This window comes from Callorhinus ursinus, unplaced genomic scaffold, assembly GCF_003265705.2.
Source record: "Callorhinus ursinus isolate GAN/ISIS: 27379988/994484 unplaced genomic scaffold, GSC_fseal_2.0 scaffold18, whole genome shotgun sequence".
In the NCBI taxonomy this organism is placed as follows: Eukaryota; Metazoa; Chordata; class Mammalia; order Carnivora; family Otariidae; genus Callorhinus; species Callorhinus ursinus.
The window spans coordinates 30,352,513-30,375,242 of NW_027397080.1; the positions used below are offsets into that span (position 1 = coordinate 30,352,513).

The following is a 22,730-nucleotide window of genomic DNA, read 5'->3' on the forward strand; positions in this document are numbered from 1 at the left end:
CTTGTGCACTCCCCACCACGGGTGACAGCCCTATTTTCACGAACCGAAGCACCCGCAAATGAATGGTCGGCAGGCAGAATCCCGGCATGCCTGGAATCTGGGGAGGGCTGCTTGGCTCTGCTCTCTGCCAGGTCCCTCACTCTCAGGCTCCCCGTGGTGGGCAGAGGGCCGCCGCCAGCTCCAGGGCAACTCGCCCTCAGGTTGGGGGCCAGAGACATGGGGGAGTTTCGGCCCCCATCCTTGAGTTCACTCTGATTTGACCAACTTGGGCCACAGGTCCCCCTGAACCAGTCACTGCAGCTGTGGGCATTGGGTGTCTTGACCCACCAGGACCCCCGAACACAAGTACATGGAGGCTCCCCAAGGTGGGGCAGGGGCAGGTACCCGTGCCTCTCCAGTGCTGCCATCATAGGCGCTAGCGGGGCCCCAATGTCTCGAGTGTTGGTAGGCGGGGAGCCTGCCTCCCCAGGTTTCTGTAAGGACACCACCACCGTCCCGGCAGAGAGTGGGAAACCCACACTGGTTTCTCCCCGAGCCCTGGGCCGCCTCCTCCAGGAAGCCTGTTCTCCATGTGCTTCCCAGGCAGAGACAGCCAAGGGCTGACTGCAGCCTCTGGTTTCCAGCCTTCTTTACTGCCCACGGGCCTTTCCCTTCTTCCCCTGGGGACTCTCGGTGTGTGTCTGCCCCCCGTGCCTCTTGGTCCCTGGGGACATCACCCCTTCCGCATGAGCCTGTGGTTCCTGTCGCTGCCTTGTGAGGTCACCACTCTGCTTGGGTCCCACAACCAGCAAATCTCTGGCTCCTCTACCCCCTGTGGTTCTGCAGTTTTATTTGACTCCCCCCAAAATCTTTATGTTCCTGGGAACACGACCCAGGTGGGAGGTGAGAATCAGGCAGAGGGCACAGAGGCCAACAATGGCATCAGGCCCTGCGGCTTTCAGAGGGGAGGCTCCCTCCTGGTGTCTCCCTCCGGCCAAGGGCTTCCCCAGCTGGTAGGCTGCCAGCAATGCTGGGGGGACGGCTGAGGGACATGAATCCGGTCACCTGGCCCACCGCGGTCTCTCCTGGGAGGACTGTGGGCCTCAAGCAAATGGCATGTGGCTGGTTTGCCCAGACACCCCCGTGTGCGCAGTGGGACGTTCGCGGGTCCTCCCTTCGGGACCTCACTGTCCCTTCCCCTCCGCCAAGCTCCACACACAGCACAACAACCAGGTCCGTAACCCACGCACCCCGTCTCCCAGAAGAAAAAGGAAAACACGGACTTTGGCAAAACAATTTTATTGTTTAAAAAATAAATGTTACATTTGACATACAAAAAGTCATTTTTAAAAACTCTGTTCTGAATGAGTCTCACTGTCTGAGACATCGTTAAGTGTCTGCCGCTTCCATAAAAACCAGGGGCAGTTTCTCTTTGTGCAAGAAGACAAGGCACATCACTGCCGCTTGGCAGAGAGGGGGCTCACGCCTACAGTCTCCCCACTGCACCACACAAAGGACACAGTCCCTCTGAGAAAGGAGCCTACCTGCCACTCTGCTCGCCGGGCAGAAGCCCAGTACAGAGTGTCCCAGCACGGGACAGAGACCGCCCGGACACGGTCCCGATTGCAACACACCCTGGTTTCCATGCTGGCCCCACGCCCCATCTAGGTCTCTTGCTGGCTCTGGACCAGCTCGGCCTTCCTGGCTGGAGACAAGGCCCTACACTCGGCCCTTGGTTGCGGGACCAGGAGGAGGGGACCGTACAGGTCACACCTCGGAGAGCTGGATGCGCTCTGGACCCTCAATCGGAGCTAACCCAGGGTCCTGTCCTTTCCTAGTTAAGTATCTCACGACGTTTTGTAACGTTTATAATTTATGAAGTGTCTGTTTACACTTCCACTTTCAAAGCGAACTACTAGCCATCCAAATATGCTCCCCTGGGCTCTCAGCAAATGAAAATGTGTTTGCCTGGCCCTACACCAGAGGGACAGAAAAGATGCAGAGACTTCCTGCAAAACACCCCAGAGCAGGGCAAGGGGTTGGGACAGAGACCATCCTAGGGAATCAACATGATTCCCCTAGACCCCCACCCTGGCCGCCTTCAGGTCACGCACAGACACGGTCCCCAGGGGTCTGCTTGGCAAACAGGAGCTCCTGAAGCTGCCCTGGGAGGAAGTTTCCCCGACGGAATCACTAGAATTTCCGAAATGCCTCCTCCAATCTCTTGCTGTTTCTGTCTTGTGCTGGCGACGGCACTTGTGAATTGGCACCTCGCTTAGCCACAAGCCGTGGAAGCCGCGCTCACAACCCACCCCTGGAGGCCACCAAGCGCCGCCTCTGGAGAAGACCTCTGCCACCGCACGTCCCCAGAAACACATGCTGGGCTGAGACCCCGCTTGCTCCAGCCGGTGAAGACCTGTGTGGCGGAAAGACCGCTCTGAACGGGGGCGGCGCTCTGCCCTAGTGGTTGACAGGGCACGAAGGGGCCGTCGCTTCGTATGGAGACTGCACAGGGTGTGACATAGGCCAGCCCCGCCGCACGCTAGCGCCCCCTTCAGGCACCGGGCTGGAAACACCAGACGGAAGCTGGACAGAGCCGGCGGCGCGGGTGAGCCACCGGTCGGCGGAGGGAAACAAGGGCAGGCAGGGCGCACACGGGAAGAAACCCACACTTGCAACAGGCGACACCGGCTGTGTGCGCAGAGCCTCTGAGCGCCACGCAGACCAACTGAGCCGTCCCCCCCAAGCCCCCGCCGTGATCCGCCCTCTCAAGGCCCTCAGCCTTCCGTGTTTGTCTTTCAAGGGGCCGGGCGGGATGGCGCTGGCCGGCCACCACGGGCGCCCGGGGCCCTGTGCCTTGTGCGTTCTCGAACACGCCGCCAGGCACCTTCCCCACAAGTGGCCTAAGGTCTGCAGGGTCCCGTCTGCTTAGGATAAAAATCTAACTGGATAAAACTGACAAGAGTGTGCTTATGTGAGGCTGCATGTGTTTTTGTTGAAAATAAATTTTTCTGTTGTTATTCCTGAAAACTAAACTGCAGGAAACCACCCCTTAAGGTCTTGTGGAAGCTTCTCCCCTCCTTTCTATGTCACACTGCCCTCAGCGCTCTGTACAAACGGGGAAAGCAGGGCGCGAGGCAAAGCAGGAGTGAGCTCTGGGCCCGGGGACAGCAGGCCTGTGCCTCCGGGGAGACGACCCTGGGGGAGCACTCTGCACCCCCAGGCCGCTAACCTGGAGGCCCAGGGTGGGAATAAAGCTCTGTCTGCAGAGAAACAAGAAGCAGGGAAGGTCAACGCGACTATTTTAACTTGCGGTTAGCAGAGAACTGTGCTCCCAGATCAAACTCAGAACCTAGCTTACAACAACCTGGAAAGTCCCTCCGTCCTCTCCCCATGACAAACGGTGAGGTGCTCGCTCTAGAGATGCTAAATCGCTGGGGGGGGGCCCACCTCTCCCAGGTCCACGAGGGCACACGGGCCTCCGCCCGCCACTCCGTGACAGCTCCTCCGGGCACGGAGAGGTCCCTGGGAAGGAGGGGGCACCCACGGGGCTGGTACCCTGGCCTGTTGTTGTCGGACAACCTCAGTTCCAGCGTCAAAGTCATCCGTAAACAAGGACGCCTCCGCTTTCCTCACAGGGTGCTTGAGAGAGTAAGGAGACCGAGCAGCGTGTCGCGCCGGCCTCATCGACCCCGTGGGGAAGGGAGCTGAGCACCCACCCCAGGGGCCACGGCAGCCTCGCTGCGCCAGATGGGCCCGCGGCACGAAGCCGCAGGGATGGAAAGCCCAGGCTCCCGTCCCAACGTGCTCCCTAGCGGCCCCCGTGTGAGCCGGACACACGTGCTCCCTTCCGCACCTCGGGCCCTCGGCTCAGACACGGGGTGAAGTTGGATTAGAGCAGCATTTTTCAAACCATGTATCAATCTAGTAGGTTCTAAGCAGCATTTCTCAAACATGAAAAATAGAAACTGGAGGGTATCTCACGTTCTAAGGTTAAGAATTCCTTCACGGAACTTGTGCGTGAGGCAGACTCACACACGAATGTGATGCCGGGAGTCCTGAGCTAAGGTGTGCTTCTGGCCATGGATCGTGGTCCAGAAAGGTGGAACACCATCAGTTTCGGTGGCCCAGTTCTGAGACTCTCCTTCTCAGTACGGGACACAGGGGACTTTTGTGGTGTGACTTCAGGACAGCACTTGGCACCTCTGCCCCACCCTTGCCCCTGACGTATGCTCCACAGATGAAGGCTGGGTTCTGAGGCAAGGTCCTCCTCTCAGAGGGGAGGTCCTGGGCTCAGGTCCACACTGACTCACTGTTATTCAGAAATGGTGACATCAAGGGCCTGCTGGCCCACACGCTGGAGTGATTCTTGGGCGCGTGGAGGTCCCTTTCTGTCAGTGTTGCAACCACAGAGGATGAAGTTCCTGAAGAACACATGGGGGAGAGCTCAAGGCCAGGGGCTCGCGCAGGGAGGGCCGGGATGGTGCAAGAGCGCCCCCACGTGGCCACACAACCACGCGTGTCCCCTCGTGAGTGCTGGCCCCCAGAGGCAAAAAAAAGCAAAAAAAAAAACCCCCCCCCCCCCCCCCCCCCCCCCCTTCCCGACCCGGGCACTGGTGTTCTGCTTTGCCGAGGTTAGCTCTCTCGGTGTAAGGAGAGATGTCCTGTCCAGACGGGTCGTGGGAGGCCAGGGGGCTTTCAACAGCAGTGCCTTTCACATAGAGAACCCTCAGCTCAGGCCCCAGAATGCTTTATATGCAGCCTTGCAGAAAGTGTCAACACTCAGAAGCAGAGAAATACATTTGGCGATGCTCCCCCTCACCAAGGAAAGCCCTCAGGGTGACATCAACACCTGATACAAGCTGTCAGGCAGTCACACAGGAAAAATCGGGTCTCATTCCTTTACAGCCCTGTCTTGGGAGCACGAAGACGTGGGAAGTTGAAATACTAATTACGTGTGTGAAAATATTTTTTTAAAAGAATTTCAGAGAGACAGCCCCCCACACACTATTACTGGCCCGGCGCTAATCAAGAACAGAGCACCCAACCTCCTCTGAACAGAAGCTACCTGTTGTTTTCCCAGGGGGGTCGGTGTGTCCGCGGTGACAGGAGAGGCCAGCAGACAGCAAGCAGGTGGGCTCCACGCCCCCGAGAGGTAGTGTGAGGGGGGCGGGGGCCGGCCAGGTCCCTGAGAAGCTCGTGGGCAGCCAGCGCTGCCTGGCGGCCCAGCTCCTGTCTGATCAGATCAGAGCACCTGCAGGGTCTGGACCATTTCCATCACAGCTCTCCCCACAAATGACATGTCCCCATCACAGAAAGGCTTAACCGGATCTTTCCTGGTAAAGCAACAGGGTCTACTGAGAGTGGAAACACCCACCTCCCCTGAGGTGTAAAGGACCCTCTGGAGCGAGGGATCCCTGGAATGGCCGAATCATCTATGCCCACTGTGTATCACGAAGGGGGTTGGCTAGAGAAGGGAGAGTGGGCAGGGGGCCTCCCCCCACACAGAGAAGTCCATCTACTGAGAAAGGGAGCTCCAAACAACAGCTGCAAGATTTCTGGGAACTTCTTAGTGTCTGTTGCTGTGTTCCTGCTACCGTCCTTCATCCGTCTGGGGGACAGCAGGGAGACAGAGGGGAAGGGAACCCAGAGAGAGCGGAGGAGGCAACCACACAGAGGCCAGGACAGTAGGCTAAGTGTCAGGGGCTCAGGAAGAAGGACAGGGACAGAAGAAACAGCCAACTCAAGGTCTCTGGACAGTTTCTAGCACCTGCTTCGTGTGGGCTCTGTACCTGCTGGAACCCGTGCTCCCCTCTCTCTACTATCCACAGCCTTCTTTTCCACAGGAGCCAGTTCAAGGATCACCCCCTCCAGGAAGACTTCCCTGATTAACCCTAGCCATTGCATTTCTACTGAAGTTGGGAGCTCTCACACCGTCCTGTTTTGGGCTGGCTGGTGTTATTGTGTAACTGCTGCTGGTATGTTCTTAAGGTGGGTATTTCTCTCCTGACTTGGACTGGAAGCTTCTCAAGAGCAGACTCCATTTCTTCCTCGTGTCTGCGTCTGCGTCTGCCCACCACAACTAGACACAGACTGTCAAAGGGATTGGGGTAAGGCCTTGTCCTTTCCTCTCCGGGGGCTTCATCCTGAGGCATCAGGTCCCAGAGAGCCAGGACAGGTGGCAGGTCTTAGGGGAAGGGGAAAGTACAGGGGAAAGCAAGCATGGGAGCAAGCAAAGGCCAAAGGCACCATCATCCCAGAAAAGCCTCATAGTCCATATACCAAACCAGCTGGCCAGAACTAGGCAGGACACCTGAAATGGGCCACTTCTTGGGCTCATGGCCCACGCGGCTCACCAGCATGGTGATCTCACGCTTCAGCCTGCCCATGACCAGGACCGCCACCTTGCGGGCGCGGTTGATGAGGGGCAGGCTCAGGCTCATGCGCTGGTGCGGCTTGGAGGGGCTCCTGGTCAGCACCACCGGCTGCGTGCCCTCCAGGCCGGCGGGCGACTGCGGGAACAGGGAGGCCGTGTGCCCGTCTGTGCCCATGCCCAGCAGCACCAGGTCGAAGCTGCTGTTGGTCACCAGGGCCGAGATCTCGCTGGCGTACATCTGGGCGCCTCGGTCCTCCTCGGCACAGAGGCGCTGGTGCAGATGCACCGGCATGGGGTGGACGTTGTAGTGTGGGACCCTGACGTGCTGCAGCAGGTGAGCCTGCAGGCCCTGGAAGTTCGACTCAGGGTCCCGAAGTGGGACGCAGCGCTCGTCCACCAGCCACAGGTGCGTGTGGGCCCAGGGGAAGCCGTAGTGCCGGGTGGCCAGCTGCTGCAACAGGGGCACGGGGCTGGAGCCGCCGGACAGCGCCAGGTGGAACTCGCCAAAGCGCCGCACCGCCCGCACAGCTGTGGCCTCGATGTCATCAGCCAGCTTCGCGATCAGCTCCTCAGGCCAGGCCGAGATCAGCGGGCTCTCCCGGTACTTGGCCCGGAGAACCTGGAAGTCGCTGGGCTTTGGAGCGGAACCTGGGCCCGGCACCAGCTGCTCCAGCTGCTGCCGGGAAAAGCGCAACTGGGTGCCACTGAACTCGAAGTCCAACAGGTGCCCGCTCTCGGCTCCTCCTGGGTAGAGGCGCGGGACCTCGTGGGCCAGGCTGTCCAGCAAGGGGGTCCAGAAAACCCAGGAGGCCAGCAAGTTCTCCGTGGTGATGAAGGAGTCCTTGCGGCCGTGGAAGATGTGCGACATGAGGACAGAATAGGCGTCCTGCTCCCTCACGGGGCTGTAGGCATAGTAATCCGACAGAGGGCGGCCGAAAAGGTGGAGCCCGGGCCGGCCCTCCACTTCCTTCCAGCTCTCAGAGGGCAGAGAGGGCCTGAACAGGTTCCGACTGACCAGCACAGCAGGGCTGCCCAGCTCACCGTGTCCGATGTAGAAGACGATCTGCCGAGGCAGGCACTGGCTCTGGTCTGCCACCCAGCGCTTCTCGTTCTGGGCACAGTAAGCCTGGTTCCGGAACAAGATCCGCACATAGCCCACTCTCTCATCCATGGCCTTGCCAGACATCAGGAAGAAAGGGACGCCCTCCCAGCGAAGGTTGTCTACGTGAACAAGGATGCCTGAGGTGACAGGGGACAGCAGAGGTGACACTCGAGCACAGAGAACCCAGGACTTGCCAGTGCACCCGCCTTCCCTTCCTTCCCTCCACACCAGCCCTTCTCCTCTCTGAGCCCCTCCTCTGGGCAGCCCACTGCCTTTGGAGCACCCCCAGCCTTGCTATGCTCAGCCTTTCTAGCATCTTCTCCCCCAAGTCAGTGCTTGAAGTGCAGCCTCGGGGCCACCTCAGACACCCACCTCCGTGAGGCGCCTTAGAGGCCTGGCCTTCCCCTGCCCCAAGCAAAGAGAACTGAAGTCTCATGGTAGGGAGGGGGCCATGCCTCCCTCCCGCTTGTAGAGCACCCAGACGTGCCGGAGGCAAGCCAGACAGCGGAGAAGGGGTGGGGCTGGGGCTCTGAGCCAACAGCAGGGTGGTGTGCGGGTAAGGGGGCCTGCAGCGGGCGGGTGCATGGTGGTAGGAACCAAGGGCTGAGTGCACTCCTGACTTGAGTTCCAAGCCTGGTTTTCCCATGTACGATCTCTGCATGACCTTGAGCAAGTTTCTGAACTTCACAGAGCCTCTGGTTTCCTGACCTTTGAATGGGGGTAGTAATCACACCTGTGCCATGGGTTTGTGCACCCGAGGGTTACGTGAGGTAGCGTGTATCAAGTGCCTAGCACGTCGTAAGTGCCCCATAAACAGCTGCTGCTCTTGTAGCGGAATTTATTACCTGCAGCCTTAGGGGGCCAGCCCTCTCCAGGAACGCTCTGGGCCCGGGGAACTGTCCATAGCATGGCTTGAGAGGACATCTGTCTGAGCCGCAGGGAGACTGCCTGCCGGAGGTGCCTTGGGCTGTGGCCGGGCAGATCTGTAGCCTCACTTGGGGTGGGGGTGGGGGGCTGGCTATAGGTGGGAGCCAGGTCTGAATCCTGCTCTGGAAGTGTGTGTGGATGCAGACTGAACTGAGACCACCACTGGGGTCACCACCCTTCACCCAGAACAACCCAACAGGTGAGCTGCCACTGAAAGACCGTGGAAGGCCAGAGAAATGAAGGACCTTCCTCCCTGGCGACGAGCACCCTTGTGAATGTCCCACCTGAGGTCTCTTCCAACCCAAACCAAAGGGCGTCTGGACTTGGAAAGCTGCTTCCGGTGGGGGACAGCCCCTGCGCGGCCCCAGGGCCCACCTGCGAAGGTCGGCGTCAGGCTGTGGAAGCTGTCTGGCTTCTGCTGCTCTCTGCGAACCTGCTCGCCATACGCCTGGTACTGGCCCAGGACGGCACTGCCCTTCTGCAGGCCCCGCAGAGCCCGGAAGGCCTGAAGCTTGTGCTGCAGCACAGCCTCTGAGCTGCTGACGTTGTAGGGCAGCTCCATGGCCACAAGAGTGAGGACCTCTGTCAGGTGGTTCTGGAGCACGTCGCGAATGACGCCGTACTCCTCATAGAAGCTGGTGCGGCCTACACAGGAGGAGGAGGGGGAGCAGGGGCTGTAAAGAATGGGCAAGATGCCCCACCTCCCAGACGTGCACCTGGACACCCTCCCCCGCACCCCTGCCCTGCACACCCACCCTGCAGCCGGCGTCCTCATCCCCCAGAGCCAGAGAGCTTACAAAAACGACTTATGCCAGAGCATTAACAAGCGAAGGAAGGAGGGTGTCTCTGAGCATTCTAAGCAAAGCTGTCAAACTCCCTGGGCCTTCCCAGGAATCTGCATGGGGAAGGGTCTGGTGCCAGCAAAGGCCAGAGGACATTTATTTGCAGATGTGTGGCCAGACTCCTGCCCCTCCCCAGGCATCCGTCGGCAGGTGTCAGTGCCGCTTAGTACTGTGTGATCCTGGGCGTTCCCTGACATCTGGTCTGTTTCTGCACGCTGCCATTAAATGGGGCTGACAACGGCCACCGCAACACCAAGGGCACAGCTGTGCAGGCCGCGAGCAGGTGTGGAGGTCCCTGCCCTCGGCTTTTGGTGGGAAGGAAGGAAAACACTAGTAAGTCAGTAAAGAAATTACAGGGGCGCCTGGGTGGCTCAATCGGTTGGGTGTCTGACTCTTGGTCTCAGATCAGATCTTGATCTCAGGGTCATGAGTTCAAGCTCCACGTTGGGCTCCATGCTAGATATGGAGCCTACTTAAAAAAAAGAAAAAAGAGGGGCGCCTGGGTGGCTCAGCCAGATCAGTGGCTGCCTTCGGCTCAGGTCATGATCCCAGGGTCCTGGGATCGAGCCCCTCGCTGGGCTCCCTGCTCAGCGGGGAGTCTGCCTCTCCCTCTCCCTCTGCTGCTCCCCTGCTTGTGCTCTTTCTCTCTGTCAAATAAATAAATAAAATCTTTTAAAAAAATTAAAAAGTACAGAGAGAGAAGAGGGCCCTCTGAGGGCTGAGTGGCCAGCACAGCAAAAAGCCAGGGAAAGACTGTGCTGAAGGAGCCCTCGGGTACAGACACCCCAAGACAGGAAAGAGCTCGGCTGTGGGGGTCTATGGGAAGGTGAGCAAGACAGAGAGGCCAAGGGGGGCAGGGGCTGGTGGCACCAGGTTCTATGTTCCGGGAAGCGAGTGGAGAATCTGAGGCAGGAAAAGACAAGATCTGGTGTATGTTCCCGCTGGGGGAAGAAGCGATGCAGAAGCAACGAGCCGCCCAAGGAGGCGGCTATGCGGTGCCCCAACGAGGCAGCTATGCAGTGCCCCGAAGAGGAGGCTATGCGGTGCCCCAAGGAGGCGGCTATGCAGTGCCCCGAAGAGGAGGCTATGCGGTGCCCCAAGGAGGCGGCTATGCAGTGCCCTGAAGAGGAGGCTATGCGGTGCCCCAACGAGGCGGTTATGCAGTGCCCCGAAGAGGAGGCTATGCGGTGCCCCAAGGAGGCGGCTATGCAGTGCCTTGAAGAGGAGGCCATGCGGTGCCCCAAGGAGGCGACTATGCAGGGCCCCGAGGAGGAGGCTATGCGGTGCCCCGAGGAGGAAGTTATGCGGTGACCCAAGGAGGTGGCTATGCGGTGCCCCGAGGAGGAGGCTCCGCAGTCGCCAGTGGCCCCGAGGGAAGGCAACCGTGCTGGAGCTGAAGGGGCAGCAGAGCCGGAGGGAGTGGACGATCCGTTGTGGAATCAGAAGTCACTGGCTGCTGCCCGCCGGTGAACAGCCTGAGCCCAGGGGAGGGGCTAGAACTGGGGCCTACGCAAAGGATGGGCGGGGGGGGGGGGGGGGGGGGAGAGGACCAGTGGAGGGGAACCACGAGTTCCGTTGTGTGTGTGTCTAAGCTGAAGACAGTAGGTTGGCAGGTGGACGGGGTCACTGCGCGGGTGAGGGAGAATGACACCGAGGACACAGGGCACAGAGCCCCGCGGTGGCAGCCCGGTGCTCACTGCACCCCTCCCACTCGCCCTCCCAGGATCCCGCAGGGCAGCTCCCACCACCACGCCTGTTCCAGCCCGGACGGCAGAGTCAAATGTCTCAGGCCAGTACAGGCCAAGTCAGGAGCGGGGCCAGCACGAGCGACAGCACACTGCGTCCTCCAGAACTCAGCATGAGGCCCGATCGGCAGGGACTCAAATACATACAATCCCACAGTCTCACAGCTTAGGCTTCAAACGCACAACAGGGCACAGGGCATGGGTCGTACTTGGCCAGCTTGCCGACACCCAGGCCAACTCAGAGCGTCACGGAGAGCGCCGGACATCATGGCAGGAGGAGTAATCATCTGTCAAAGGCCTTGTGTGATCAGCTGGAACTCGGGCCTGGTTCCTTCACCCAGTAACTCCTACCTGTCCTTCAGGTCTCGGTTTCTAGAGGGTGTCACGGACCCCTTGGCCTGCACTCCTGGGGGCCCTGTCTTCCGCAAGCCCAGCTGACTGACTCGGTGTCCGTCTGTCCTCTCCCTGCCACACCCGAAGCTCGGGCAGAGTGGGAGCTCACCGGTCTGCCACCACTGCACGCCCGGCATCTGACGCAGCTGCACGGCCACGCCACGGGACACCGGACAGCAGAGAACAGGAACATCCACACTCACAAAATCATAATGTGGACAGAAAGAAACACGCTTGCTTTGCTAACATAAAAACTAATTCTGAAAAGAGGATATAAGAGGACCGGTGTACACAGAACTTCGATAAATGAAAAATGCAATTGGAAATCAGAAATTCAATGGATGGGTTTTATGGATTAGAAACAGGTGAAAAGAGTCAGTCAATGGAAGACAGATCTGAAGAGATTATCCTGAACGCAGGATAAAGGAACAAAAAGACCCACACTCTCTCTCTCTCTCTCTCTCTCTCTCTCACACACACACACACACGCACGCACGCACACACACAGTATGCGTCTTCTACAAAATTAAACAACATATTGTCTAGGAAGTCAGGCCTACATAGAAACAATAAAGAGAAGCAAGGGAGTGACCTACCCAAAATCTGGAATAGTAAAGGAGAGAAAATAGGGTAAGATTTGGGGAAGGACACAATAAAGCTCTTTTTTAAAAATGGCTTGGTGCGTACACTGGTGTTTGTTACATCGGACTTCTTCGTGCTACACATATTTAAGAAGAAGTCTTTTTTATCTAGTCAATATTTAATTCAAAGGAGCAAAAAGAAGTGGCCCCTAGTTTAGACCTGCTTGGGCCCGCACACTCCCCTACAGGGGCCACCCAGGGTCCTCAGCACCAGTCCTGAGCCACCTGCGCCAACCAGGCCTGTGGTGCTCGCTCATGCCGGCTGCATGGCGAGCAGGACCAGCCATGACTGGCACAGTGTGCCCTGAATGCAGCCCAACATGAAGTCATGCCTGATGGAGCAGCCGGGTCGTGGGGCAAGAAACGGAGCCAGGAGCCCACTTGTAGAAAGGCACCGTTGTCCTCAGTAGGCGTCTGACTCTTGTGTTCTCAGCCAGAACCTGGGGGTGCAGCTCTGGGCAGCCACACTAAACCCTGAAAGAGCAGGACAATCCAGCCAATGGTGCCAGCCCAAATGCCCAAAGCATCCCCCACTGAAACAATGACTGAGCTCCCCCGGCCCCACGGGGTTCTGGTCTTCAGAGTTCTTACAGTATGGCTGAGAGGCATCCGAAGCAGACTTGGCATGGAGCACAGAGCCCGACGCGGGGCTCAATCCCACAACCTCGAGATCGTGACCTGAGGCGAAACCAAAAGCCAGACGCTTAACTGACCGAGCCACCCAGGTGCCCCAGAAATCTCGTGATTTTTAAGTGCGCACAAATAATTGATTTTTTTTTTTTTAATGCTGTGTATCTCAAAGAAATACATGTGTGAGCAGACTCTGTCCTGGGCCACATCCTAGCTGGGGTGCATATCATGAACCAGAGGACAGAGACCCCAACACACAGTTCGTCCGACAACGGTAAGCCCGGCCTGGCAGAAGCAGCGGGTCTGTGATTCAGAAGAGCAGAAATCAAGAACGGGTGGAGAGGGCCTTAGAAACTAGGCTGCGAAGTCTGAGGGGGCTATTAAAAGTTCTTCACCTCAACCGGTTAAACAGAAGTACCGTGTGATCCCGCAATTTCACTCCTACGTGCACCCAGACATAAGTACGCGAACTACTCACCACGGCCGAGGAGTAGAAACAACCCAAATGTCCGCCAACTGACGAATGGATGAATAAAATGTGGTCTATCCAATACTCTGTTGAGTATTACTCACAAGAAAAAAAGGTCTGGTGTGCACTGCCACAGGGATGCACCCTGACACCGTGCGCTCGGCGAGAGCTGAACACAAAAGGCCACCTGCTATGTGAGGTCACTCGGACGACGTGGCAGGAACAGGCAGATCCACAGACACAGAAAGTGGGTCGGCGGCTGTGTGGGGCCGGGAGGGAATGCAGACAAGGATAAGGGGTACAGGGCTTCTTTTGAGGCTGACAGAAACCTTCTAAGATCGACTGTGGTGGATGCACGGCTGTGAATGCTCTAAAATCCACTGGATTGTATGCTTTACATGGGTAAACTGTCTGATAGGGGAATTGTATTTCGAATAAGACTTTTTAAAGCAAGCGTTAGAGCAGGAAGGGGAACCACGCCAGAGGTGCCGTGGGACGAGGCCATCTCCAATCTACCTGCAAGACGGGCTCCCAGCGAGGGGGCCGGTGGTGATGTAATCGGCAAGACAGCATGCGGGGCAAACGCGGGAAGTAACAAGGGCCACAGCAAATGAAGTAACGGCGAAACGCAGTCATTAGTCAGGGGATGAGGAAAGGCTGTGTGGCGCCTGGCTGGGTCCGAGAGGCCGCTCGGAGTCGTGACCTGGAGTGCGGTCTCTGGAGCCAGGGTGTAGGGTTCAAGGACCCACTCTGCCACCTTTCAGCTCTGTGGCCCCACGTGAGCAGCCCTAACTCACACGTAAATGGGGGCTAGTGGCACCCCTCCCTTGTAGGGCTGCCGTGAGCATGAAATGAGTTAACACATCTACAGGGCTTGGAACGGTGCCTGGGACACAGGAGGGGCTGGTAGGTCCCGGCTAGCATCTGTATTATTATAGGAGCTGCAAGAGAGGGGCTCCATCATCATCTGGAAATAAAGAAGTCAGAAAATGTAGCTGGTGTTTCCTGAGAGAAATTCAATGATGGTTTACGTTCGAAATTTGCTGAGTCTGCAGTGGTGACATCCGTGACGGTACTGAGAAGGCCGGCTAGAGGTAGAAGCCTCGAGCTTGTACAGGCAACGAATGCCAGAGATGTACTGGATTTCATCAAATCCAAAATGCCCACGACGGCGAAAGCATCACTGTTTTACAACCACCAAGAAACAGGCCGCCGACCATGTCGACCACAACGCCCCATCAGTGGTACACACAACTTCAGAGATGTTCAAACGTAAAAAAAAAAAAAAAAGTCCTGGAATCAGTGAACTACTGGTTTCAGAGTATAAATGGGATAGTTAAAGCTTTACGAACAGATGAATTTTTTTTTTAAAGATTTTATTTATTCATTTGAGACACAGAGATACAGAGAGAGAGCATGAGCAGGGAGAGAGGCAGAGGGAGAGGGAGAAGCGGGCTCCCCGCTGAGCCAGGAGCCCGATCCCAGGACCCCCCGGGGATCACGACCCGCGTCGAAGGCAGACGCCCAACCATCTGAGCCACCCAGGCGCCCTGGACAGATGAATTTTTGAGGGAGAGAACACAGCAAAGTCCTTAAAAGCCCTGTTATCTGTTTACTATTCATTAGTTTAGCAAACCCCTCAGTAGCCCTCTTCCTATTTTTACCCTCTCTCAATCCATGGGGAGACTGCATTTCACAGGTTTGCTACCCGCTGTGTAAAAGAGAGCTTCCTTTATTCCTTAACTGCAAGCTTCAGGGGGTGCCCATGTTTAGCACAGCCTTCCGTCCCGTCCCGGTTCCTTCTGCCTTTTCACCTCTCTGGGAGAAGCCACGCGGCCAACCACAGGCAGGAAGTCGAGTCGGGCCTGGCTCTCCTGACGATGCCAACCACTCCATTTTTTCCCTAGTGACCACCAATTATTGTGGACTGATTTTTCCTGAAAATGATCTATTTTGACTCCTGGTATCCTTTCCTAGATTGAAAGTTGAGGATGAAAAACTCGATGTATAAACAAGGACGGAAAAAAGCTCGACCAGGTTGGACAACTGGAAGCAAGACCCCCATAAACCTGGCTTCCCAACGGCTCAAGTCCAATGCTACCCAAGATCACAAGATCACAGGATCACCCGCATGGAGACCCACCGGCTTGCCCCTCGGCTGTGCTGCCCCTCAAACCTTCATGGGGTGGCATCCCATGGAAGGCCAGAGAAGCTGTGTCCCGCGCCCTTGAAGAAGGCTCCCACGGGGCGCCCGGCCGGCTCAGAAAGTAGAACGTGCAACTCTTGATCTCGGGGTTATGAGTTTGAGCCCCACGTCGGGTGCAGAGATTACTTAAAAATAAAATCTTAAAAAAAAAAAAAAGAGGACTCCCACAAACCCCCTAAAAAGGCAAGGCCAGGAGGGACAGTAGCACCTGATGCGGGCAAAGCTATAGGGAACCTGTTGCAGATGTTCTAGGAAACAGTCCAATAAGATGTAATAAGAGCTATAAAGTCGTCCCCACCTTGTGGCCTAGTAACCCCACTTCATAACCATCTTCAAAGGAAAAATATTTCTTTAAATGCTCATAAATGTTCTAGAACGATAGTGGTTGAACAACTTTGTGAATATGTTAACAACTACTGAATTGTACACTTTAAAAGGACAGATTTTATGATACGTGAATTATAACCTAATTTTTTAAAAGCTTGCAACGTACTACTTAAAATAGCAAAAAGTGAAAACAGCCAAAATGCCTCATAATAGGGCAATTCATTTTCCGTGATACAAACAGAACTGAACAGAAATGCAGAGCTTATACGTTGTACAGGCTGTCGAAACATGGAAGTTTACATACATATTCACGTACGTCTATGACAGAGAGACGATACTGGGTGAAGAACGGACGCAAAGGAGTGTTTCGGACCAACTAGGGGTCTATACATCTGCCAGCACGAGTCACAGAGAAGTCATGGGGACAGTGGCGAACACTGCCACTTCCTCTCCTTGCTGGCTTGGAAGAACAGCATTTCCACTTGTAAAGTATTTCTGTGTACGTCATTTCGTTTAATCCTTAAAACAACCCCGAGAGAGAGAGACAGAGAGAGGTAATGGGGGTTAGCACCATTATCCAGAGATGTGCTGAGGACGCACCCCTCACAACTGGGACCAGAAACCCCCTCCCCGTTGCCTCCATGCCGTGGGAGATCCGGGTTTTCCCAGGAAAACACAGAGTTAAGAACAACAAAACCGAAAGCTCGCTGTGATCCCTCCCAATACCTTCCGGGATAACTAAAAATAAAAAGCGGCGAGGGCCGAGGAGAGAGCAGGTCTGCTGGCTGGCCTCTGGCCAGCCAGCCTGCCCTGAGCTCACCTTGCAGACAGCCCTGCAGGAGGGGACACACCAGGCTGGACAATGGGACAGGTGGCGGGCACCTGGGAGGACCCAGGCTGCCTTGGTCCCGGTGTGAGAGGCACGACCCGGCCATTCTGACCCTCAGGGGTCAGCATGCACCACGCTCCTTCCCCAGTGTGGGAACAGGGACCCTCCCAGGCAGGGACAGCTACACCATCCTCAGGAAGTCTCCCTCTTTCTTCCTGCCAAAAGAAAAAAATAAAATAAAATAAAAAGCCTCCCCCCCAGAGGGGAAAGTAGGGCAGCAAAAAGATGCGGAGACGCTCCGAGCACATCCTGGCAGGAAGCCAACCGCCAAGGGTCTGTACAGACCCTGCGGCCACAGGCGCAGTGGTCAGAAGCTGGGGTTCGGAGGGGCCACAGACCTTTGATCACATTCCCGCGCCCCCAGAAGAGAGGGCAGCCCAGCCTGGACGGCTGCCCCTCGGGCCACTCGTGACACAGCCCTCCTTCCCACGGGGCCTCCCAGTGGCCACAATGAGGGCCAGCAGGGGTCATCTCTACCCCACGGCTGAGTGGCCCAGCCAAGGTCACTCCTCGTACAGCCCAGGGTGCTGCAGCTTCAGGAGACCCCGGCCCCCCAGGGTTTCTGTGGCTCTGAGAGCGGTGCTCCAGACCAGACTGAGGGGAGCGGTGGCGAGGGGGCGGCGCCCTGGGACCAGGGAAGGATGCTCTCCCCTCCCCGCTGTCTCCCTCCTGCTGTGCCTGGCTGGGACACTGCAGCAGACTCACCCGGGCTCACACAGCCGCGGGGGGGGGGGGGGGGGGGGGGGGGGGGCAGCCAGCCTCACCCACTCGGAAATTTGGGGGGTGACCTTGCGGCTCAGAAGTCCCCTTCCCGGGCCCTGCAGCAGCTCAGGGCCAGGAGCGCTCCGTTCCCCAGGCCTGGCGTGCCACCAGGAGCCGGGCCACTCCGGAGACTCCCCACACAGGAGTCTGCAAGGGCTGCGCAGGCCCTGGCAGGGGTGGGGGATCCGGGGAGGGCATCGGCCCTTCTGAAGCTTCCCGTCAGACTGCTGGGCTCTAAATCCCGCCTCAGAAACTTCCAGGCCACATCCAGTCTCACTGCCGCAGCTGGCCCGCTGAGCACCCTGAACCACCGCAAGGTGCCGTGACGCCCCGCAGGAGGGCAGGCCTTCCTCCCGCCCACTTCCCATCCCCAGCCCCAGGAGAAGGCACAGCCCAGGCCCTGACGTGCCGGTCACAGGGCTCCCTGGCCAGGGCGGGGCGGCTGCAGGGCCCACATCTCCTGTCCGCTCTGCTCTCTCCAGCCTGGACGAAAGTCTGTCTGTAAGGGGCCCCCTGAGGGAGGGGCTCCAAAGCGTCACCCCGAGGGGACAGTGAGGTCAGGGTTTGGGCCTCCAGAGCTGCAGCAGGCCACTTCCTCGGCATGCAGAGAATGCATGTCCTTCTGGGCCCCCAAGGCCCAGTCCACAGGGAGAACTCACTGTTGCCAGAGGCCCTAGTTGCTATGGGGATGAGCACTGTAGCAGCAAGTCAGCCCCTGTTACCCTGGTCTGGGCCTGAGCAGGCAACTGGCGGGCACACAGGCCGACCGAGGAGATCCAACCCCCAGGACAGCTGCAGTCCCACCGGCCGTCTCCGACAAGGACAGGCCGCTGACCCAGCCGGCTGGCCACACCCTTACTGGTCCCAAGCCCCTCAGGGGCCAGTGGGTCCCCGGCTGCCTCCCTGCTCTGGGTCTCTCTGTGCCTCTGGGCTGAAGTGAAAAAAGCCTTGTGCTCTGGGTCATGGCAGCAGCGAGACCTTCCCCTCAGAACCCACACCCTGCAGGCAGCTGGGCCTCTGCTTTGGTCCCACACAGCAGCCCTGGAGGCAGAGCCACTGTGCCCTCCCTCCTTGACCGCAGCTGACTCCTGCTATCCAAACCTGAGCTTCTCCCTGCCCCAGGCCAGGCCTCGGCAAACAGACCTGCCCAGGCCGCCGCCTGTCTTTCTGCCGCGCCCTCCCCTTTCCTTTCTCCAAAATCCCGAAGTGCCTTTGCTGCGGCAAGCAGGCCTGCAATTTGCCTGGCCCCTGGCTCCGCAGGGGTCCCGCCAAACAACAACAACAACAAAACCAAAAACCTACAAATGACATCAGAAACCAAAAGGGAAACGGGTTGGGAGGGTTGGAAGGAGTAAGGGGCACAGCACAACTGGTAACTCCAGACACCACAGCTCTTCCCCAGCCCAGGGCGGGCACAGGAAGGACTTGCCAGAAACGGGGTGGGGGTGGGGGGGAGTCCCGGTGGCTGAGCCAAGTCCAGGCAGAGACTGGTGCCGGCCTACGGAAGGGTGACAGCAGCACCTTCCCATCCCGCCCCACGCCCTCAGCGCCGGCTCTGAAGTTCACCTCTCTGCAGATGAAGCAAGAGCAAGGCCCAGCGCTCACCCCCCCAAGGACACAAGCACGAAGACACTCTCCCCTGAGCCCCTGCTGAGGACAGGAGGGAAGCATGCAAGGGTCGGGGCGGGTTCCGAGACCGACGAAGGCTCAGTGCAGTGGGGAGAGGGCCTCTGTTCCGGCATGGGCTCCCGACTGGAGGGAGCGAGCTCCTCTCAAGGACACCAAGGCCCTCAGAGGCCTGGCTCACGGAGCCCAGGCCCAGGCCCCCACCCCCCACTGCCTGTGTCATTCACTTTGGAGTCTGTACCAAGATAGCCTCTCCCCCAGTGAACCTCACACCCTCACACAGAGCCTCCAGCACTGGGTACACACTTGAAGAGGAAGGGAGAGAAGCTGGAGCGAGCAACCAACGGAAGGAGAAAGAAGAAGAGGAAAAGGCAAATAGAAGGAGACAGACCTCCCGGAGCCCCATCCAGGTCTGAAGGCTCTGGGGCCCTCCAAATCCGCCCAGGGGCGCCCTGTGGGGTGGGGACAGTGGCCTCGGGCACTCTAGCTCAGACTGCAGAAAGCAGCGAGCGGGGCGGACCGGGTGCAGCGGTGCAGAGCCAGACCGCACCCCGAGGACCCGGCCCCGGCACTTCCTGCCCCGGGACCTTGGGCACATCACCAAACCGCATCCGTAGGTAGGAGCTAACAACAGGACCCACCTCATTTGGCCACTGGGGGCACTGACATAAGAAGAATTAGCTTTTACTGCCTTGGGTAAGAACGGACGCTTTGGCCCTAACAACCCGCTCCCAACAGGCGGCGAGCCCCGGGGAGCCTCAGGAGCTGCTGCTGGCATCTACACGCCACCTCGCGAATAAGGCGAGTGACAGGCTGAGGCCACCCGGCGGGGACAGGCCCCACGCCCCCCAAGTCACCACTGCTCTTTCGTTCGGTGTTTGTTCGGCACGTCTGACGTGGTGCCGGGAGCCAGAGGGGGGAGGGCCCGGCGCCCACGGTCTGGTGAGAGAGGCGCACTGGGCCCGGAGGAGACCCAGGAAGGCCTGGAGGGCGGAGAAGGGAGGCACATGGCGTGCGGGCCTGAGGGGAGTGGACCTTGTCGAGCAGGCCCCTAAGCAAAGCTCCCCGAGAGAGTGCGGCAGCCGAGCTGGGAACCGACAAACAGGAGGGGTGGGAGGGGAGGAGCAGGTGAGGAGAAGCCTCGAGGCAGACGGTGCCACCTGCACAAAGTCTGAGGAGCCCTCAGGCAGCTCGGACTGTCTGCACCACGTCCACGTAACACTCAGGTTACCTGCCAGGTCTGCGTTCCCTGAAGGCAGGGAGGACCACGCGGGGCTTTGCCTGCAGGCACCCCAGGGGTTAGCACGGTCCAGACGTGGGCACACGGCGGGCCCCGGAGGGAGACCACATGCCAGCAAAAACCTCCCTCTGAGAAGCACCAGCCAAGGCGCAGACGCTGGGCAGAGACCCTCCAGCCCTGCCTGACCCAACACCTCACCAGGCACAGGGCAGGTGGAGGCCTCGGAGCGGGGGACCACTCACGCACGCACCCCCTGCATCCACGGTCTCCTTCATGATGATCTCCACCCGCTCCACATGGTGCCGGTTCCAGAGGCCGTCCAAGGCCTGGCGGTTCTGGTCTCGGAAAGGCAGGATCTGAGCCACGGCCTGCCAGGGAAGGAGACCGGTTATGCTGCCGGTTCTCAGGGTGAAGAAGGAATCCTGACCCTAAGGAAGGGCCCCAACTTCTCTACCCCCTGCTCGGAGAAGATGCTTTCAGGAGCCATCGTCCCTGGGCCTTAGGACTTCACAGCTCCATACAGACTCCAAATCTGTTAAGTGACCTCCACAAGGGTTTCCAGCTTTTTATTTTGCAAGGAAAAAAAAAATATTTAAGATTACTTACCTTCTATTACTGCCAACTTTTCATAAAAGATATTTTAACACCAAAAATGGAGCAAGAACAACTTCAGACTGGATACATTCTGGAAATGTTCTCTTCTCATTTTCCCAGAAACAAGCGAACACCTCACCAGGTCAGACGCAGGTCTGAGGGGCACTCTGGGAATCTTGCAGCTCCAAACAGGGCTGGCTAGAAAGCGATGCCTCTGTCCTGGAAGACTATGAGGTGCCCACCCACAGGGCCCTGGGCTCACCAGCCTGGTCCGTACCAGAGAAGACCGCGCAGCACGCCCTCTGCTGCGCTTTCTAGGAAGAGATGTTCCGGAGGCACTCGGAGGGCATGCTCAGAGTGAGGTGGCCAGCCGGCCCGCATCACCCAGGAGCTCAGCCCCAGGCTCCGCCACAGAACCTGGCTGCGAAGCATGGACTTAGGGTCCCTGCTCACTGTAGGATCTTGTTGCCAGCCTTCTGGCTCAAAACAAAACTCAGGAAGACGGAGATACTGAAAAAGGGCAGATGGGTGTGGAGTAAGTTAGTTCCCACACCATGACCCACTGGAAGCCAGGCCAACACCTGCGCAGAGGACGCAGGGCGACGAGAAACAAAGCTCTGGCCACGTGCACGAGGGCCACGCATCCTGCCCTTACTGCTCGGCTTTTCCTTCAGCCTCTCACCACTTGCCCACCTTCAGGGGCTTTGCCTGCAGGCACCCCAAGGGTTAGCACGGTTAGGACAACCACGGGAGCTCCACTTTCACAATGGCTCCAGGCCTCATCCCACAAGCACCAGTGTGGCTCTGTCCATGGGGTCTACCCACTCCCAGCTCACTCCAACCCTGGCAAGCGCCCCGCTGAAGCTCACCTGCTTGCCCAGGTAATGGTCCACCCGGTACATCTCCTCCTCTTGGAAAAAGCTCCCAAGTTCCGTGGCCAGCTGCTGGGCTGAGAGGTGGTCGTGGCCAAAGGGCTTTTCCAGGACAACCCGCAGCCAGGCACCCGGGCCCGGGCGGCAGCTGCTGTTGATGCTGCGAGCAATACCCGCATAGGCAAAGGGTGGCACAGAGAAGTAGAAAACCCTGCCGGCCTCCCGGAGGCCTTTGTGTTCGAGCTGTGCCTCAATGTCCTTGCTCAGGGCCATATAGTCTTCATTCGTCCTCAGGCGGCGGTACTGGCTCAGTTGCTGGAACTGGCCCCTGAGTTCGGCACAGCGCCTGGGCACCATGTCCTCGGGGCAGGAGAGGGACTCCAGGACCTTGGTGATGAACTCCTGGCCCTGCTTGGTGGATGTGAGAGCAGCCCCATGGAAGCTGAAACTGTAGCCCTTCCCCACCTCATCCAGGTACAGCTGGAACAGTCCCTGCCATAAGTATTTTTTGGCCAGGTCCCCAGTCGCTCCCAGCAGGATAACAGAGACATGTCCCTGGAGCTCCTGGGCCTGCAGGCAAGCCACAAGGGCCATGCACATTGCCACTGTGAGCATCTTCCAACAGCCAGGGCACCTGGGCAGAGGTAAGACAAGGAACAAGGAAGGATCAGACATGGTTCAGGTGACGGGGATGTGGAGGTAAACACATCTCTGGGCTATCAAACATTTCCTGCCTGGCAAAAAACCACCACGTGTTTTCTCTCAGAAAAACGTTATAATCCCACAGCTTGCCCCTCCCTCCGCAGCAGCTTGGCTTCTGTGCCAGGAAGCTGGTGGGTAGGGAGCCTACCCTGTAAGCAGGGACTGTGGTCGGGAAGGTGGTAGGCCACTTGCTAGAGACGGGCCACTGTGCTGCAGGAAGCACCAGGGAGGCCCGTAGCGTGGCCACGGGATTGCGGTTGTCCACTCTCTGACCACGGCCAGTCTCGTCCATGAGCGTAGGGCGCCAGGACCATCGGGGCAGCTCGGGAATAGGTAGCAGGCCCTCTGGTGATGGCTGGAACTACGAGAAGATATGCTCACCTCCACTCACTCCTCCCTCCGCTTTTC

General features: G+C 58.3%; 1 protein-coding gene across 4 annotated transcripts in view; it reads right to left on the reverse strand.

Annotated features, from left to right (window-relative positions):
• H6PD (hexose-6-phosphate dehydrogenase/glucose 1-dehydrogenase) overlaps positions 1 to 22,730 on the reverse strand; it is a 118,964-nt gene that overhangs the window by 88,530 nt on the left and 7,704 nt on the right. For 3 of the 4 annotated variants that reach the window (XM_025855666.2, XM_073903387.1, XM_073903386.1), the window contains exons 2-5: positions 21,618 to 22,254; positions 20,405 to 20,522; positions 8,760 to 9,029; positions 1,263 to 7,594 (exon numbers count right to left, since the gene is read on the reverse strand). In XM_025855666.2, coding sequence (XP_025711451.1) covers positions 6,231 to 7,594; positions 8,760 to 9,029; positions 20,405 to 20,522; positions 21,618 to 22,254 — 2,389 coding nt within the window. In that variant the 3' untranslated portion in view covers positions 1,263 to 6,230. Of the gene's footprint in view, positions 1 to 1,262; positions 7,595 to 8,759; positions 9,030 to 20,404; positions 20,523 to 21,617; positions 22,255 to 22,730 lie in introns of those variants that run through there. The other variant, XM_073903388.1, reaches the window with a different exon arrangement.